The sequence below is a fragment of the Pelmatolapia mariae genome, linkage group LG23, assembly GCF_036321145.2.
Source record: "Pelmatolapia mariae isolate MD_Pm_ZW linkage group LG23, Pm_UMD_F_2, whole genome shotgun sequence".
NCBI classification, from domain to species: Eukaryota; Metazoa; Chordata; class Actinopteri; order Cichliformes; family Cichlidae; genus Pelmatolapia; species Pelmatolapia mariae.
Window position 1 is genome coordinate 38045816 of NC_086246.1, and position 20338 is coordinate 38066153.

Consider the following 20338-nt stretch of genomic DNA (forward strand, 5'->3'; position numbering starts at 1 on the left):
AATATAAGTTAATGAAAACATATATTCCTAATTTCCAAGAAAACGTCACTAATTTATTTAAGGTGGGAACGCTATTGTAATTCACAGTTGTTAGCTAAGCTTGAGGAAAAACTATACGGCAGGCAAAGTCCACCACAGTGCACCATGATATTTGCATAAATATGCATGAATACAACTAAGTTTTCATTTTTTGGCACATGCTCTTGTCAATATTGATCGCTGATGTGTATTTACTCTTACTTGGGCTCACATATTGGACACAAAGGTAAAATTTCAACAGGGTAGCATATAGGGTACAATATAGAAGGATGGCTAAAAATACCTTCTGTTCATGGCACAGACAGACAGATATCCACACAGATGCTTTTATCCATCTCTCAAAGATGGAAAAAGACAAACACAAAAATCTACTTATATCTCTCCAGATATGTATTGATCTTTCCATTCATAGTAGATGGATGGTTAAATAGGAATGGATATCCTTGAGAGAGATAAAAAGATATAAAATCTATATTATAATGTCTGTAATGTAATTGCACAGCAAGGGTTAATCCTGGCAGCAAAGCCGAAGTGTTTGCGTAGCAGGGATATTTATAGTGCTCGGACCAAAAATTATGAATTAAAATGTTTTGATTTATTTAGCAAATGCCAAAAATATGTACCATTTCCTGTCCCGATCTTCCTGACCCATTAAGACTTTGAAGGTGGAGCACTTCATGGAAAAAGCTGCAGTGTCTGCAGAAACAGATCATCAAGCAAAGTGTTTAAAAGAAATGCGAGGCCCATTGAGAAAGCGTTCGTTATGTACGATTCGTTCTTGATTTTGGGCTCTGTGAGGCCGGCGCGCATGGATGTCACCGAGCTGTGAGGATTACTGACAGGTGGTGTCACTCCTACGTGCTGCGAGTTGCTCAAGCAAGCAGTCAGATGGCATGTTGTGAGCTGTGTCTGGCAGGAATGGTTGTTTAGGAGACGCTACACACCTCCCATCAGTTCCTCCTTCACTTAACAGGACTTCACATGCTCTACCTTTAGGAAATAATGGAAATGATAACGAGCTGATATTGCGTTTTTATATTTACTGTCACAAAAAGGAAATGATAAGTTTGTGTAAAGACTAACAAAAACAGAACAGTGAGGCCAGAAATCACTGAGCAAAACACCGTTGACAACATAGCCATGTAATTACTGTGAGCTGAGAGAAAATGTGCAGAGTTACAGTATGTACATCAAATCCCCAGAGGGTCGGGATCTGCAGCCACGACTCAGTCCTCAGTACAACATGCAGTCTGAAACAAACAAGGAAGTTATGGATTGTGCTGTATTATGTACGTGTTTCACAAAATCAACAGAAAGCAACGTGACAAAAATAGTGGGACGATGTAAACTGATCCAATACATTCCTTGATAAAAAATTCACTACAAAAGCCTGGAAACCCACACAATCTCTCCAGTTTTTGTTGGAAATATGGCATTTTGAAACTGTGTAAATGCACACGTTGATAAAATAGTTTGATATTTTGGGAAGTCCTTTTATTTTTGCATTTTGTTAGAGAGGATTAGCCTAGCTTAGCGTTAAATCGCTAGCATTTCTTTGACCAAATATGAAAATAATCCATTTACTAGCCTCAAAAGCCCACAGAGTAACACAAAACATTACTCATGACCTAATTTGTTCACACAAAAATGTAAAAATGACAATTTTATTGCAGTGGTTGAAGTGACACGATGTGTTAGCATCAGAAATGCTATTAGGGCTAGTTCTTCCAACCTTTTAGAAATCTTTCATTCATGGCACTAAATGAGAAAATAAAGTTATTTCTAAAATGCAGTACTGGTTCTATTCCTGTTATTTAAAATTGGATTCTGAAAATTAAGCTAAGTTGATTGGATATTGGTATTTATACTCAACTTTCTGAGTCATCACCAATGACATGCGATAATCCTAACTCTACTTTTACAGAAATACTACATGTTGTGTCAGGAAGGTCATTATTGTTCCCGACTGCAAAGACATGGCTCTGTTTTGATATCATAGAGTAACGTGTTATAGTTACTTTCCATCATCAACAAGAACTGACAGGATAGAAATGAGCATAGCATTAAACTACTTGATTATTGCAGAAATGCTAACAAAGATTTTGGTCAGTAGGATCAGTAAAAACTTACTGAACTTTTTAAGAAAGTAGTATTTCCATTAAATTTAAATACAATTTGAACTAAAACCAAATGATCTCAAGTCTAGGGAACGTTTGAACAATGGCACAGAGACAACAACACACGGTCCAGCTCCTGTAACCTTGGTACAACTTCAAGATCGAGCTTGTTGACCACAGACTCTGTTTCTATCGTCTTGAAGCAACGGGAACTAAACACTTAACAAGCTTTGGCATTTTGGGAGAAACAAAAGTGCACAGTAAGGAAAAGGGGTATGCTGGATGTATATAATACGACAAACAAAGGGCATCGTGAAAAAAATCAAAACTGGATGCAGCCTTATTGTTTTAATGTCATTTTATCTCAACTAGGCTTTTGTAATATCAGCTGGAAGCCCAATAGGAGTTTAAAATAAAAATTTGGTTAATCTCTCAGACCCAGGTAGGATCATTCTTTAGTCTCAGCAAGAAAGCAAATAATCACATTTCCCAAAATATCACAACTATTCCTTTATGGCTGATTTCATACCAAATAATTTCCCGCCTGGGCAAAGTCTGTTTAGTCTGGGTGCATGGGATCTTACAGGTCCGCCTTTGTCCATGTGCAGATATAAGGAAGGCTAGCGCTGTCATAATACTACAAACCTTTACAATTAAATTTAATAGTGTGGCCACATGTTATACTGAAATTATAGGGGAAGGTTTCAGCAGCTCATCGAAACCAACTTAAATCATCTTTTGGAGATGCAGTGCTGCAAAAGTGTGTTTCAGTCCGTGTGATAGAGTCGCAGGTGATCACAGGGCTGACTTCACATGCAAGTCTTTGTAAGATGCATGTTCTGCAGGTAAATCCTTGTGGCTGTGCATGATTCTTTCTGCACGTATCATGTTAAAAAAGCGTTCAGGACATTACCGTGTCGGGTCGGCCACACAAGGCTTCTCTCAGTCATAAACCAGAATCACATGGGCTTAAAAAAAACACAGTGCATTAATGAACATAATAAAGCCAGTAGATGAGGTTGAAGAGGGAGAAGGCAGAGGGGAATATAATCCGTGACCATCTGTCGATGGCGTTCACATCAGTGAGGTCTGGGATTTTGATTTTGAGCTGCGAGGACCGTCTTCGTAGACGGGTTTTCTTAAGATGTGCGTTCCTGTCCAGGCTGTGGCGGCCCGACTCGCGTGACCCGCTTGGCTTCCTGTACTGGATAGCCGAGTTGTCGAAGACCATGGAGGACGAGTTGTGGGTCTCGCTCAGACTGGTTGTTATCTCGTTCCCTCCCACCTCGTTGTGGATCTCCAAGGTTGTCAGCAAAATGTTCCCCTGGGAGTCGACCTAGGACCGACAAACAGCAGCGATGTTTAAAACAGGCTACAGCGACTGACGACACACGTGCAGCACGCGTCGGTTCCCCGGGGTCGGTCTCCTCTCGCAGGCTGACAGTTTACAGCCTGGGAACCAGAGCGACCTTCAAAGGCAGGTTTTTCTGTCCCAAAATTAAACGTCTTCTCACAAATCAGCTCAAGGTTGGACTGGCCGGCTTTAATACTAATGCAGTGACAACTATTGCTTCCCACACAAAAACGGATATATCATTCAGACCAGTTGAGGCACAGGATGAACACAGATATAAAAACGTGACCACAAGGCATGAGAGGAGGTGAAAAAGTGAATATTTGTCTTCTTATTTTTTTGGCTGTGGTTTCACAGATCAACCTCGGACCTGACATACACTGTGTCTAAAAATGAGCTCAGGTCTGTGTTACATGGAGTCTTTTAACGAACTGCAGAGAGTGGATAAAAACTTTCTCTCCAGTCCTCATACAATTCTTAACCAAAAAAAGGGGAATATTTCTACATGATTCATGGTCAAATAGACCACAGGACAACAAGGATACGCCTGACTGCTAAATCCTGTAAACTAATTTAAAATGTAACTCATGATTTTTCATGTTTTCTATGCAGTGTAAATGTAATCACCTAATGACATTAATGATGGTTGGAATGGTTTGATTGCACTTACTGGTTAGCATGTTAGCAACACAGACATATAAAGACATTAAAAAAGGGCAAAAATACGACAGTGGGAAAGGCGGGCTAAGCAGAATGTACTCGTACGGTGAGATGGTTAGAGAAATGGCTGTGATGACGTGTTACTTTGTTAAATGAGGTCAAACTTTGCACTGCAGCAGCAAAGTTTCAGCCAGAGGTTTCACAGATGTAACACAACAGGCAGTGACAGACACTCACCCGTCGTGAGTGACGACGCCCTTGTACCTGATTGGACAGTTTAAGAGATGAAGACTTGCAATTGCCTCCTTCCAGAATGGACTAGCCAGGAAAAAGACAAACACAAACCCCTTTGTCTGAGATTCGGTCACCTAAGATGCTCACAGAGCATCGGAGTCAGGAGTCAGAAAGTCACTCAGTGTGGACTGGTTAAAGCTGTGACTGATGATTAATAAAAAAATTTAAAAAACATCTGTAGGATGTATTGATCCAGTCACATTAAAAATCACTGTCTCCAACCTTATCCCTCAGAATCGGCTCATCTTTATCCTTGATTTGAAGATCATCCTGATATCAAATGTAGTTTAAAAAGGAGATCTTTCATGGTGTAAATTGTTCTGATCAGCCAGAAATTCCACAGGCTATTGAAAGCCATGGTGTTAAGCCAGAATGCAGTTTTTGAATGTTTCTTCAGTGAGTTATCAATCCCAGTGCTTGTTTCTGCTAAAACTGAGGTTTTGGCTTTATACTGTGACTCTTAAAGCTGATTTGGGTGAAAATGTCTGAATTAATGAAATTATGAGGAAAATGGTGTAAAATCTCTGAGGAGCTTAAAGTCTGAATACATTCATAGTATGAGATATATGGCTTCATTAAATATGCTAAAGCTAAATGTGCACAAAAGACTCTCAGGGTTCAGGTGGGAATCTTTTCAGAGATGGGTTTTTATATAGAGTTACCCATATTTAAAGGGTATTCGAAGCACAATTTATGCTGCCGTTAATAGACGGATAAACATGACGTCATCTACAGTACTGCTAGGGGTGGATCTGAACGCATGGCCACTGGTTTGTGACCAATCAGTAACAAGGCAGACACATCCTAAAGCGCACCCTGATTAATCCTCTACATGTTCCAGTTCACATACAGAGTTTCAAGGAATACTTGACCTGAGAATTAAGACTGTAAAAATGTTTACTGGAGTCAAAGATCAAGACAGAAGTCGGATTCTTTTCACACAAACTGCTGTACGACCGGTCTTCTTATTGCAGTTAGCAGCTAGAGATACTCCCACACAGTTAAATAGGTAACTTTCAGATAGTGATGACGCCTACTTAAATAAATCACTGCTTGAAATGGAATCCACTAAGAAAAAAACCCCCTGAACCACGATAACGCTGCATCTCGGCACCGAAGAGCCAAAACATAATGACTACAGATGAATTACTACAATAATGCTCATTATCATTATTGTAACAATGCTGCATGTTGACATTTCCCAGCAGCGGTTTTAATGTAACGGCTAATTCGCGTATATTTGTGTGATGTCCAAGGAGAATTGCTCCACATGGTTGATTTAACAGCTATAAGCACTAAAAGTTGTTAAATTCCAGCCTTGCTTGTTAAAAGAAACACCGCAGTTGTTTTTTTATGAACCTTCTTGGTGTTTGGAAATAATTCTCACCTTGGGCCTGTCAAATTTACTGCGGTCATTATTTGCCTTCTGCGCCCTTTCTGCCAGCTTTTTCTGCATCTGAGGACCTCGGCCAAAGAAGATGTAGTTGACAAAGGCATATTCCAGCAGAGCCAGGAAGACGAACACGAAGCAGCCCATCAGGTACATGTCTATGGCTTTGACGTAGGGGATTTTGGGCAACGTCTCCCTCAAATGGGTGTTGATGGTTGTCATGGTCAGCACAGTGGTGATCCCTGGAAGAAAAAAAAATCTGTTTCCACAGTACTAAAGGAGGGCTGAGAACCAATCTCTAAAATGACCATATCCAGTAGAATACCATGAACACGATTTTTTGTTTTCTGGGAAGCTAAAAGTCGTCTGTTTGGGTGATGTTGAATATTCTGAACTTGGATGAATTACAACTCACATGACAAGCGAACAGACTCAACAAGCACACTGTAAACTCTCTCAGTAGTTTGCGCCATCTACAGTAATGCTCCTGTGATGTTTCTGTGTCTCCATGAAGGCTCACCGACCTGGACGGTGTCTCTATTTCTGTCGATTCAGGCTTACATAATTAAAACAAAAAATGTTGCACTGTATGGAGTGTGTGGGGGAGTCAAGAGCGCCAGTGGGTACATGGCATCGATTTCTGCATAACAAAGGGACGAGCAAGATTCTGAACACTCTGAGAGCTCAGAGGAGATGGTTACTCAACAAACCCCTTGAAATACTGCGCAGTGCTGTCCCTGAGAACACAGCAGGTAAAAGTAGACGGACAGAATAAGAAGTGATAATCATACAAGATGATAACACTTGCTGTACACTATTGTTCATGTCACAGGGGTAGGAAAGCAATGGTGAAAAAAATATTTACATCGCTGGACTCCTCAAGATGGCATCTGCCCCTAATAAACTATTAAATGTGGCAAAACAGGAGTGTAATTTGAACAGATGATTTTGAAACCCTGTGTTTGCTCAACACAGCTCTAGTTCTGGTGTTAAATCCAAACAAACTGGCTAATACAGTCCTGATCAAAAGTTTAAGAACCTTTGAAAAATGGCAAAAAATCATATTTTGCATGTTTGGATCTTAACAAGGTTCAAAGAAGAGCTTTAATATGCAACAAGAAGAAATGGGAGTGAGACGAAACATGTTTTTGAGCATGCAATTTTTTGAAAACAACGCTTCAACTGAAACATGCTGTTTTACAGCTGATCAAAAGTTTAGCACCACATGCCTTTAAAAGGCCAAATCTGTGCAAAAATGTGGATTCATTGTCATTTTCTGACATGTAGTAACACTGTCATGACGTTCTGATTGCAAAGGCAAGAAAATGTTTCTTTTTTTGAACATGGTCGGGTTGTTGAACTGCATAAGTAGGGTCTCTGGCAGTGTGGCAGATGCTGAGGTAGGACACAGTAAGACAGTCAATTGGAATTGCTTAAATGATCCTGAGGGTTATGGAACAAAAAAGTCAAGTGGAAGACCCCCAAAAATTTCATCAGCACTGAGCCAGAGGATCTAATTGGCTGTTCGTCAAAACACTGGACGATCCTCAACCCAAATTAAGGCCGTTACTGGTGTCGACTGCAGCCCCATAACCATCAGACGGCATCTGAGACTGAAGGGCTTCAAAAACAAAATACGTCTTCAAGGCCTCATCTCCTTAAACGCCACAGAACTGACTATTTGGACTTTGCAAGAGAGCATCAAACATGCGACATTGAAAGATGGAAGAGAGTTTTATTGTCTGATGAGAAAAAACGTAACCTTGATGGTCCTGATGGTTTCCAACGTAACTGGTATAAAAGGGAGATCCCACCTGAGATGTTTTTTACGTGCCACAGTGGAAGGGGCGCCATAATGGTCTGGGGTGCTTCAGGAGGTGCAGGGGCGTCAAACGGCCACTGGCTATGTCCAGATGTTGCAGAGAGCATCCCTCATGAGTGAGGGCCATCGTCTGTGTGGTAACGCCTGGGTTTTTCAACAGGACACAATGCCCACAGGACAAGGGACTTCTTCCAGGAGTATAGCAACACTCTTTTGGACCATCCTGCGTGTTCCCCTGATCTAAATCCCATTAAGAACCTTTAGGGATGGATGGCAAGAGAAGTTTACAAAAATGGACAATGGAGTTCCAGACAGTAGATGTCCTTCGTGCAGCTGTCTTCACCACTTCCAGAAATGTTCCCACTCACTTTGTGGAAACGCTCACTCACATCAAGCATGCCGCAACAAATTTTTGAAGTGATCAAAAATAATAGTGGAGGTACTCATTACTGAGATCCTGTTTGGAACTTTGATTTCTGTTTTGGGGGGTTTACAGGGTTTTTTTTTCGGAGGTGTGGTCCTAAACATTTAATCAGCTGTAAAAAAGCCTGTTTCAGTTTAAGCGTTGTTTTCAATAAATTGCATGCTCAAACTGTTTTTGTTTCACTCCCATTTCTTCTTGTTGCATGTTGAAGCTCTACTTGGAACCTTGTTAAGATCCAACCATGCAAAATATAATTTTTTTTTTTTTATTTTTTTTACCATTTTTCAAATGGTCTGGACTGTTTAAGAAAATCTTTTTTAAAAATGTGTATATCCTTCTGGGATTTGCATATTTTTTTGCATTAAAAGTATATATATTTTACGACACCTTTCTGAATGATTCATAAAACTCCATATGCTTCAGACATGTTTTTCCGCTCCTCATGTATGAAGCCTGTTAAGTAGCCCAGCTAATTTGGTTTTGCTCAGGATATTCACACCACCCACCAAAGAGAATGGAGACCTGTAATGAATCACCGTTGATTGATTTTGTAAAGCACAGGAGTAGGCATGCTTTCTAACTTGCATTGATCTGACAGCGTCCCAGACAGCAGTCTTCTCAACGAGGAGGCGTTACGGCGGAGTGAGCCGACTCGTGCGTTAAATGACGAGGTCTGAGCCAGCACAGGGGCTTCCAAATCCAGCTTCCCACCAGACTTCCTAAGATGTACTACATTCATCTAATCACAGCGTATGCTCAAGTGAGATTTTATTATTGGTACGTTAATGTGCTCTTCCTTACGCAGGCTTGACTGAGAGTGCACCAAAGCTGATTGAGGATTTCCATTAAGGCAAATATTCTAGCAGCGATCAATGCAGTTAGGGAGGTATGGTGTTATACAACGGTGAACTGTTTCAGCCCTAGAAGCCAGTGGAAAGTGTGAGTCTTGAGATCCAGTTGAGTCTCCTATTACACCACAATGCAGAGGCTTCAAACAGACTGAAGGAAACTCACAGCTGTGATTATTTGTTCTTCTTGAATCTGTTGTTTATCTGTTCAAATGTGGCACGTGGGAGGAACTCACCAGTTTAGTTTTTTAGAATGCATAATGCCTCACCAGGACTATTTGTCTTTGTTAGTGCTACTACAGAATCTTTGTGAATGCTTTCTTTTACATAAATATTCTTTAAACAAACCAATTTTTCATTCCCACACAAGCCAATTCTTTCAATATTTTCGCTGTCAAGATTCATCTGGTCCTACATTTGACACATTTATAAGTCAGACGGATGGATACTGAATGCATAATGTTGATGTAAAAATAAATGGAAGTAACCAGTCACAAATCCATCCTCTAATTACAGAATCGCCACTTTGATAATGTCACAGTTTAGTGTTACTTTCTGGTTTCCAGCTTTGGCACAGAGCTGGTCACTGTTCACAAGTCTTATAAAACACAGAGTGCGTGTAGATTAAACTACAGTCCAGAGGTCAACTCACTGCATTGGAAAAATCATACCTAATGCAACTCTGGCAGCTGAGGCGTCATAATTTATCCAGAACGACACCCAGGACAAGATGGTGATGAGGATGGAGGGCATGTACGTCTGCAGGATGAAGTATCCGATGTTTCGCTTCAGCTTGAAGCTCAGAGACAGTCGAGGGTAGGCACCTGCAGGACAACACATCAGGTAAAAATCAGGCCTCTATAATTCAGGAGAAACATGGGGATGCCTTCCACTTTGATTTGGTTTCTGTGGTGATGAGCTCATCAACTGTACTTACACGTGAACTGCAGGCAAAAATGAGACACTGTCCACATTCTCACATGATGCCCACTTGCTCAGGACCGTTACAAGCAGGACACAAATATACCAACCCTTAGACTTTATACTTGGGATCTGGCAAATTAAAGACATTTAATATCTGCTCCAACTTAGACATTTAGGTTTTCACATACAGCTCAACTAGGTAGTATCATGAAAATCTCAGGGTTGCAGTGCATGAGTGAAAAAGGAAGAATTTCATATAATATCAGAGTCGATGAAAACTGTTCATGAGTAAAAGTAGTTGTCATTATTTACAAGTCCCTATGAATGTATATTTAAATATAAAGTACTCAGTTTCTTAGTTTGTTCCCTTAATCTTAGACAAAGATTAAGGGAACAAAAGCTATCTAAACCTACCTGGACCAAGTAAAAACTAAGTGGCCCTTAAACCTAATAGCTGCCATTCATTAACTACATTTTCTGTCTGCTTATTTTTGACTAATATTATTATTTTTTGATAATCTGAAACATTTCAGTGTGAAAAATATGCAAAAATGAGAAATAAGAATATGAAATCAGTCACATCTAAGAGGTTTCGAGTAGACCTCCTCACAGTCTGCTCATTTAACTAATTTCTGCTACATAACTTTGCACTTTTGCTGTAACGAAACAAATTTCCCACCTGTGGGACTAATAAAGGTCATCTTATCTTATCTTATTGTACAGTAACATCAGTATATTTAACGAAGCCACACAAAATGTAACCTTCACACCATAAATATTTTCAGAGTTACAGACGCTTCGGGGGATGGGGTGGGTTGAAGTTTGGAGCGTTTTAATTTGTTATTTCTCCAAGCATTTTTGAGCCCTCCAAACTTCATAAGTACTCGGACATATCCACATTTTCAGGGTTGAACAACACATTTAAGCTGTTAAAAACTGCAATTCTACACGCACTCCACGTGTCACAACATGAAGACAAAATCTGTTGCTGCTGTTCGTTATGATTTTGTTCTATAACCAACTGTGAGCATCGATATTTTGGGATATGTCATAGTTTAAATAAACTACAAAAGTTCGGTGTCCTCGATGTAGAGGGACAGAGACAAGTATTGGTGACCTTGGATGTTTGATACATTTCCAGTAATTCATGGAGTAAGTGACAAAAAGTGCATTCTGGGTAAACTCTCAAGGCGCATATCACCATGGCTGCTTAAAATAAAGTCTCCTTTTTTTCCTTCATTTTAATACCAGGATAATTTTCTCACCACAATTGATTCTGTTTAGTTTTATAACAAAATAAGTATCTGAGAATGTGCACAAAACTTTGTAAATGTAAAGGCTCATAGTAGACAGACTTATGCCATAAAGTTGATTCTGTTTATCTGGACGTTGCATTTTCAGCAGGAGAAACATTTCGTCACTCATCCAAGTGACTTCTTCGGTTTCAGCTGACTGCAGGTTTCCCCAACCTTATAAACAGTATATTTTCATAATGACTGAACTAGCACCACTGACGAACAACGGGCTGTGAAGTCAGTTTCTAGATCATTAATATGTAAATTGTCATGACGATCGATCAACAAGCACTGATGTAAGACCATTGATCAATGACAACTGATTAATGGCCATGAGTGCCATTCACAGAGAGTTGGGGAATTTATCTGGATAACTGAGCATGCATCAAGACAGACACACCTCTGGTATCGATTTCAAAATTCTACATCGCCTTGTTCTCAAGTGATCTCATTCACAAGATTTTCAGAAAACATAACCTCTGACCTTGAGGTCATCACTGAGATTCAGACTTATCCAAGATAATGCCATGCCCCCCACCCGCCCACCAGTCTGCCCGCCCGACAGAGTGACAACAATACCCCATCATCCTTTTACGGCTGAGGGGTAAAGGTTATGTGCCAATATGTGTGCACATTCTTAAAAGGTTATATGTATATTCATTTTTAAATATCTCAAAACCTAGACAGAGATTTCTACATAAAAGTATTTGTACACAAACACACAGTGTATATGTACAGATAATTGTAATTTAAAACACACAGGCACACACACACACACACAATAAGAGGATGTTGAGAAGAAGTTAAAAGCATCTGCAGACACTCCATTTATTAGAGTTTATTGTATCAGGATGTGACAGTGATCCTAATGAGCTCTAATAGTTCTCTCTACATTATCTGTATAGAAACGCTCGGACAGTAGCCATCCTACATGTCATTAATTCAGCAGTGAGGATAATCACTGTTTTGATTCCTCTGAGTTGTTGTTGTATTATAGGAGAATAATTCATGCTGCCAGCACTCTGCCTCATGAATGCATTATGTTGCTGTATGCAACAGTCCCCATTCTTTATCAACAGCATCAAGAACCATGCCTTTACTTTTATTATTCTCACTTCTGATGACACAAATGGAGGTATGATACAAATATTGCAGTTAAGGAAGCTCAGTGCATCTCTTAATTTCAAGCAATGAGAATATAAAGTTTAACAGATCTGGTCATTGCATGAAGAACAGTTTATCATCCTGACTCGGCTCAGATACATAAAAAGAAAAGTGAGTCAACACCACAAAAAGCAGGCTATTTTCTACTTTTTTTGGGCCATTAGTAGCACTAAGACCCTTCAACCACTGTACCTTTACAGGCATGTTTGAACTAAATAGACTCAGTCCAGGTTCTTTTCTAAGTGCAATCAAATGCATCATGGGAGACTGCAGACATTCTCATGTCAGATTTAGTTTAGTTCCAAATTCTCAACCTGCACTCTGTGTGTCTTCAGCCAGAGTTACAAACTGGAGGATCATTTTAAACAGGTATGTGTTTAGTAGGCAGCAGAACTTTTAGTACATGAGACGTCCAGAACCTGGAAACACCCACTTCCACCTATGGGAGGAAGCAAGCAGTCCTTCTGCAGCAGCGTGCAGCTCCATCTAATTTTAAAGCAGCAGTTTTATAGTATGCACCGAAAAAACAGCCAGTCATGAATTAATATACTGGGACGTCTCAAGATTGACGACAGGTAACACAACATAACCTCGGCAGAGTCTTACATCTCTGCAGTTCAGGTGACAGATTCATCTGTGACATCGCACATGTTTTAAAGTCTTATTCTTCTGTTTTAATCTGGGATCACTGATTATTGGATGAAGTGCAAGAATGCATCTGAATGCATCTTGATGGAGGCGTGTGAGACGTGCTGCTTTTACATTGTTTGCTGAGCACACGTTGTGCCAAACTCTTAATACAAGGTAAGGTGTTTTTATCTCAGCTATAAGCTAATTTCACTGAGGTTATTTAACACTATAATCAGGGACAACAGATCTGAACTGATTTCTGGTGATGTCAACTGAACGCGAGCATGCACCCTCTAAAATGTTCTTTCATGGATTCAAGAAGAAACATTAAAAATGTGAGTGCCATAACTTGCCTGTGGAGAAGACTACATTCCTGGAAACCAGTTTGTAGTCCACTATGGAGAACTGAGGGAGCTCAATGCGTTTTACCCCGGTCACAGCAGTTTCTCCTCCTTTCCAGTAAAACTCTATATCATCTGTTGTGTAACCATCTGCAAGAAAACAAGTCACATGATGTGTCCTTAACAGTGGAAAAGCTCTGAAAAGTGAATCTGTCTCATTTCACTGGATGTATTTTTATATCCTTAAGAGAAATCCGGACGCCCGGTAGCTGTAACTGATTTAGAGTAAGTCTCATGAATCACACAGATCCTGTAAGTGCTGATTGCATGAGATGTGAATCTTCATGGGGATGTGTGTCAGTGCAGACAGACAGGCTGATACCAAATGCATGAGATCCATGACCGCCAACAGTTTTATGGCAGCACGGACAGCCGAACACGTCATCTAGACTGATGAAGCTGGACTAATCATTACGGTGCTCCACTATGGAAATCACTGTCTGCTCAGCTCAGAACCTCTCCGTGCAGACGAAGTCGTTTAACTGGAGAGGGTGCAGCGAGCAATCTCACTGGGATATGACAGATTAATAAATCCAGAGCAATTCAGCAGCCTGTGCAGTTTTTGTCTCCACCCGATGACTGAACATTTTTTATGAGAATTACGGCGCTGTTCATATTTTTAAGTGATGAAAAAAGTCGGGCCGTCTGCTGTATTTCTTTACAAAGCACAAGATGCAGGGCTTAAACTTACAACTCTCAATTTCCAGAGTGCAATTCTGCTCGTCCAGCGGGTATCGCCTCAGATCCATCATGCAGGCGGCTGTCGTCGTGATTCTGAGTCAAAAGAGGAACAAAAGAGAGGTGACCTCGTTTTAGATTCAGGATAGCTGTTAGAGCAGAGGATGGTTAGGATAAATGCATTTCATCTGAAGAAGATGCAAATGGCATCCATTTTTATTATTAATTGATTAAAGGAAAAAAAAAAAACTTCCTGCCAATTACTTCCACTCTCATTTCCAGACTCTTCAGACTTGCACATTTACACTGAGAATCCAATTCTGAGTTAGTCCGAACAAACGTATGGCAGCAGTTATGAGATGCGACTTCCTGCATTAACATTAAATTGTGTTGAACTGCAGCTTAAATTGCTTCAACAAAACAGATAAAGCTTTTTGCCTCTTCATGAATATTGGGCAGTTTGGAGAGCTATGAGGTGGTGTAAAAGCCAGATGCAGCCAATAAGCACTGGAGATGGATTGGTAATTAATTGCAGAGAGTATTATGTGAGATGGTGATAAATGCTGAAAATATGCAAAAACATATGTCATCCCACTTGGTTCATACAGAGGAAAACCAAGACAGAAGGCACAGAATGTGAGAGGATATATGAATATTAACAAGAAAAATGACCTCTAAGTCTTTGTCCACAGCCAATATGTTACTAATGTTACCTCACTGGAATGTGAAATAACTGACAAATTATTATATTATTAGAAACATGACAGAATCAGCATGAAGAAATTGATCCCAGCATATGAGCTGATCTCAGTGGTTCAGCCACTGAAATCCTACAAGTCCAATCTCTTATACAGTGCATGTGCAAGCCACTGCACAACCCATCCCAGCTGCTTCTTTTCATGCTGTTTCTGAGTTAACGTCATATCTGCTGTCACTGATGCAGCTCTGCTCTGTGCTGGAGTCATACTGCTGCTCTCCAAAGAGCTGAGAACAGAACTTGACCGGCTAATATAAATTCCTTAAGTTAAAATAACAGTTTTCCTTTTTCAACAGTGGCTGAAATAAAGGCCGGTTGCAAATAATACTTGGTTAAAAACATCCAGAATCTGGTGGAATTACTGTAATCCAGCCTCTCCTCAATTGAGGAGCCCCACTTTAAATGTCGGTCTTACAAAGACATTTTTTTCAAGACGGGAAGAAAACTGAAGCTCGTATAAACTGATGAATAAAGAATACAAGCCTACCTTGAAAGGTCAAGCTAAACAGCAGTTCTTACCTGAGGCCGTAGAGAACAGTGCCATCCGGGTGAAGTCGAATCATCCGGTTCTTTACTGTGACACCATGCACAAAGGACTTCTTGTCATTGAGAAAGTAGGTGTCTGGGACCCAGAGCTGGTCTGCTACTCTGTTGTCTAGTGTCAGGTTGAGAGGGATCCCTGCATAAGCCAGCCTCTTATCTCTCCAATACTGCTGGAAGTACATAGTCAGCGTGTAGTCCTGTGAAATGTAAAAGAGCATGTAGCTATGCTAAGTCAGAGAAGTGCATAGCATACATAACAGGAGGCCAACACCATCCAAACTGTAGCCAGACTTTCATAACACTAATGTGCAATAATCTTTTCTGGCATCGTTGTATTTTTACTGAGTTGTATATAGCACTTGTATTCTATTTTTATCTTATTGCATATTTTATTCTATTTTATTCTACTGTATATAGTATTTTATTTTATTCTATTCTGTACAGTTGTATACTGTATTTATTCTTATTTTATTTTATTCTAATTTTTGCTTCATAACTTTTGCACTGTCCACTTCCTGCTGTGACAAAACAAATTTCCCACGTGTGGGACTAATAAAGGTTATCTTATCTTATCTTATCTAAAAAGGTTTACAATTTTAGCGCTTGATTTGTGCAGCCCTGGATGGATTTTTTGGTCACAAAAACGATATTTATAGGACTGTCAGTCTGCTCTGGGTGATCGTATTTCAGGACCTGCCTTAAAAAGAAACCCTTCTCAGCTGTTCGTTCTCTCTGCACAAGACTGACACAAGCCCTCAAACTATAGATTTCCATTACTACAAGTCGGTCAACACTGTGTTTCAGCTTAGTACTGACCACTTTTTTTTTTAGATAGCATTGCATATTACCAGCTATACATACAAAGGCATCCATAATTTATTGAGCATTCATTTGCAGCTAGCTCCACGAGTTAATCCATCAAACACAAAAGCTTTTTCAGCCCTTTAATGGAGCTCTTTACTAGCTCACTTTGCTGTGTTCTGCTGACTTATGTTCTCGTGAATAAATAAAACAGGACTCAGGAAATAAACAAAAAGTTGTCCACGCTCAAAATGCCTATCCTCCGGTGCAACAACATATTCACAATAAAGTGTTCAAAAATGCGTCGGTGGTATTTTCTCTCTCTACGCTGAACTAATTATTGCTTAGGATGGTCTTTGTGGTGTCACGTTATAAACTGCTGATCTGATCGCAACAGATGAAAGAACTGCATTTTTTTACTTTGTATACAAAGTGCAAAGAGACACCTGGGTTTTGGAGGACTGACAAATAATAAGCTTGTTTTGTGTATGTGATTTGACAGTATATTATAATGCAGCATGGATTCCAATGAATAATTCAGTGTGTGTGTGTGTATAATCAGAATAGATATTCATTTCAAAGAGCTGCACAGTCGTTACTGTGACTGTGTGAGGTTTTTTCATTTGTTTGCCGTACAGGAAACATTTTTAACTCGTCAGGTTCTGGGTGTAGGTTCTGTAGTGAACTGTGGTGAGTTAGATTTCAGAAAATCCCTGGCTTGCGAATTGACTGTTTTATTTTCTGAGATGCCTTCACCCTCCCAATTCCCTTTCACCCCCCTGCAAACAGAAGATGCCCTCATTATGCTTCCTCCCACAAGCAGCAGAGCTGTGGGATGGGTGAATCAGCTTTACACAACAGCTCTTCTACTACAGCGATGGTGCCCATCTACCAACACGCTCCCTCCATGTCTGGACCACAGCTATTTTAGTCTCTTTGAGATCTTCAGATCTCACAGCTATCCTTGACTACTTTAAACAAGCAGCTCAGAAACAAATTTATACCACATCACTCTCGCTGTACATGCTGTACTGTACACCCTCGAGCTCCCAGCACCCTGTGTAACCTGCAGGCTCCCTCAGGGATCTATTCTAGGCCTCGGCTAATTCCCCACAGAGACTTCTCAGTTTGTGTACAGTCAGACAGCCACACTGGAGGGCAGCGTAGTCAACTCTTGTCCAATGAAAACTGAAGAAAGAGACTCAGATGCCAGATCAGGTCACAATTCATTTGTTTGGAGCAAAAAGACTTTGTACACTGTCACAGGCTGGTAGGCCTTCCAAATGTGAAACACCACCAGTGTGTATGTCAGGATCCTGGGTCTGAGCGACCCAGGATCCCTGAGCAGTTATGGACTTATGTTATATTATATGTATTTTTGGTGTTGCTGCCCCTCTTCTCCATGCTTGCAGATGTGTGTGTGGGTGTGTGTACGGATGCAGGTGTTTCTGCGAACACCGGTTTACAGGCGCCTTCAGGCCTGGTGGGCCCTGCTAGGGGACTGGCCACACCCGAAGCTCCTGCCACACACCTGCTGCTGATCAAGGCTCGTCGGGGGAGCTACTTAGGATAGTCTTGGAGCTCCCAGCGATGCGGGATCATTGCATGAGACTCCACGTTAGTCTTCAGCTTAGTAAAGTTAGTGTGTGTATGCCTGCAGCTGTAAAGTGTCCTGACGGCTGCTTCTGTTGTTTCCCCAGGAGAAGTGTGGAGCGCCAGACAGCAGCCAGCACGAGGAGTGCTGAGACACGGGAGCGGAGAGCGCAAAGACACGGACTTTTCAGGGAAAGACACGACACGGGAGTCAGGGGAGAGCACGGGGATTTATTGTTGTTTGTTTCCATACACTGTAAATAAACGCACTGTTTACACACAGAGCTTCGTGCCTGGGTCCTCCTTCCCCACATCCCCATGGTTGGCCATCGTCAACCATGACAGTGTAACTAGTTGTACTTTGATGATAATCTTTAAAAGAGACAAAGGTTATGTTTACATATTACATATATAATATTTAATTAATGAAAAAGACATCAATGTGCCACAATACATGCAACAACTAATAAAATTCAAGGTGAGAAATCTGATTGTAATTGGATTAATCAATGCATGAGGACTATGGCTAGCTGTTGGGATTTTTTTTTTGGCATTTTGCCTTTATTGGATAGCCATAGTGAAGCTAGACAGAGAGTGAGGGAAAGACGTGCAACAAAGGGCTGTGGGGTGGACTCAAACTCGGGCTGCTGCTTTCTGGCTGCACGGCATGTGGTTGCAATGTAATGGTACATGATTATGTACCATTTACGTATTTCCTTTATGCTGGCAATGTTTTCATTGCAGCATAAGTTTTGATTTTTTTATTAAACATGTGGCCCTGGTCTTCCTTCATCGGTGTCAGTCAGGCCCTCTGGAGAGAAATGTTGCCCACCCTTTGTACAAAGTAACGACTGTTTAAGCTCTTAAAATCCAGGCTCATGTTTGCCTGTGGAAGCCATCCAAACATGTGACACAGAGCTCCTCATTAATTAGACCTCCCTTAAAAACAGAATCCAACACTGCAAGCAGTTAAAGACTTTACACGTCTGAGGAACGAAATAGTTTCAGTAGATAATTTCTTTTTGGACGATCACGTTCCAGATACCAAAGAAATTTTATCTTTATCTTCCACTGGGTAAAAACTTTGCTGGCCATTCTTTTGTTGCTAAAAATGAGCATATAATTAAAGTTGAACAAGTCATAACATAATTTATATTTTAATCTGAAGACTCACTAGTATAAGATCAATATTGTGAAATGGTTTCAAAATTAAATTGTTAAATTCTAATGCAGCTTTACTTATATTTATCTTTATCAAACAAAAAGAACTTTGATAAATACATTTCACAGTTCTATTAGAGGCACTTATGTCCACTAATAACAGATCGTTAGAAAGTTATTTTTTAAGGACGAGTCCCAGCTTTTAGAGGCTGATAGAGATCAAACAGCAACATATATTTGAGGAGGTTGTTGGGGGGGTGGAGGGAGCTTCGGCAGTTGTCATCAGATAGTAAAAAAAAATCTTTATTCAATGGCCACGCTGTACATGGGTAAAATATGGCTAAATGAATGAGTGGTTGTGCAGCAGGAAAAAACTTATCAGCTAATGGAAGTGCAGAATCTTATCAGAGTTAAGATAAAAGCAGTTAAAGTAAGCCTGTTATGCTTTTCCTGGTGGATGCTCGTACTAAGCAAGTGAATGTGAAAGTAATCTCCGTGAGCCAAAGTTCAGACCTCAAACTGCTCTGAAGAGATCCACCTGTCTACTCATCATTCCATTATGGTGGGCAGTCCATTGGCAGCTTCGGACTGCCGTCCACTGCAGAGAGAATCTATTGTCAGATGGGGGCAGTGTCTAAAATTTGTGGTACAACCGGTCTCCATAGGCTACTCCTGCTTTTGCTGTTGGGCCACCAAGCATCTATGGAAAAAGTTCTAACATACAAAGACAGTTAAAGGAACTGAAAAGTGTCCATCACAGCCACTGTTGCTACTTTCATTGCTGTTATTTTATTTAAAAAAAATATATTTTTTGCGCTTCTCCCTTTCCAGGTGAATTCACTTCCTGGTCAACTAATCAACCAATCAGCATTCAAATGATGCCCAACATCATCCACATAAGTCACTGTGCAGCTGGGATTTTGCACAACTGCACAGATCACGTGTCCAGTGGTTGAAAATCTCACAGGTGGGCTTCCTGTAAGCAAATACCTCTGGGAATGGACACAAATGCTGTACTTTAAGGTTATGGCTACAAACACATAAGCCCCACCCACCTGCTATTCAAACCTTCTATTTGCAAGAAACAGTCAATCGTAAGCTACTCTACTAAATCATAAGAATCAATCAGCTTAAAGGACAATACAGAATTATGACTCAGCAATACTGCAGCAGTACCTTACTCTACACCACTGAGGTCATAATATGCCAAACACTTTTTCACTGACAGTATCTACCATCAAAAGTTCTCAAAAAGTTCTCAAAGATCATTCTACGGAGGTTTTCAAAATGTTGGCGTCATATGATGACTCAACTCATGATAAAATACTTAAAATACCTGCAATGCTTGTCACGTTGGTTTGGGTTTGAAGGGTGCTGTTGTTTGTTGTCAGATATCACGTAGACCACAAGAGACATAAAGGCGTTTGTTCTCAGCACCAGTGA

The 20338-nt window shown here is 40.4% G+C and overlaps 1 protein-coding gene across 2 annotated transcripts in view; it reads right to left on the minus strand.

Moving 5' to 3' along the window:
* Positions 1-1471: 1471 nt before the first annotated feature.
* gabrb3 (gamma-aminobutyric acid type A receptor subunit beta3) overlaps positions 1472-20338 on the minus strand; it is a 48409-nt gene continuing 29542 nt past the window's right edge. The window contains exons 5-11 of one of the 2 annotated variants that reach the window (XM_063465852.1): positions 15317-15537; positions 14054-14136; positions 13315-13452; positions 9620-9772; positions 5852-6096; positions 4408-4488; positions 1472-3492 (exon numbers count right to left, since the gene is read on the minus strand). In XM_063465852.1, the coding sequence (XP_063321922.1) occupies positions 3145-3492; positions 4408-4488; positions 5852-6096; positions 9620-9772; positions 13315-13452; positions 14054-14136; positions 15317-15537 (1269 nt within the window). In that variant the 3' untranslated portion in view covers positions 1472-3144. The remainder of the gene's footprint in view (positions 3493-4407; positions 4489-5851; positions 6097-9619; positions 9773-13314; positions 13453-14053; positions 14137-15316; positions 15538-20338) is intronic. The other variant, XM_063465853.1, reaches the window with a different exon arrangement.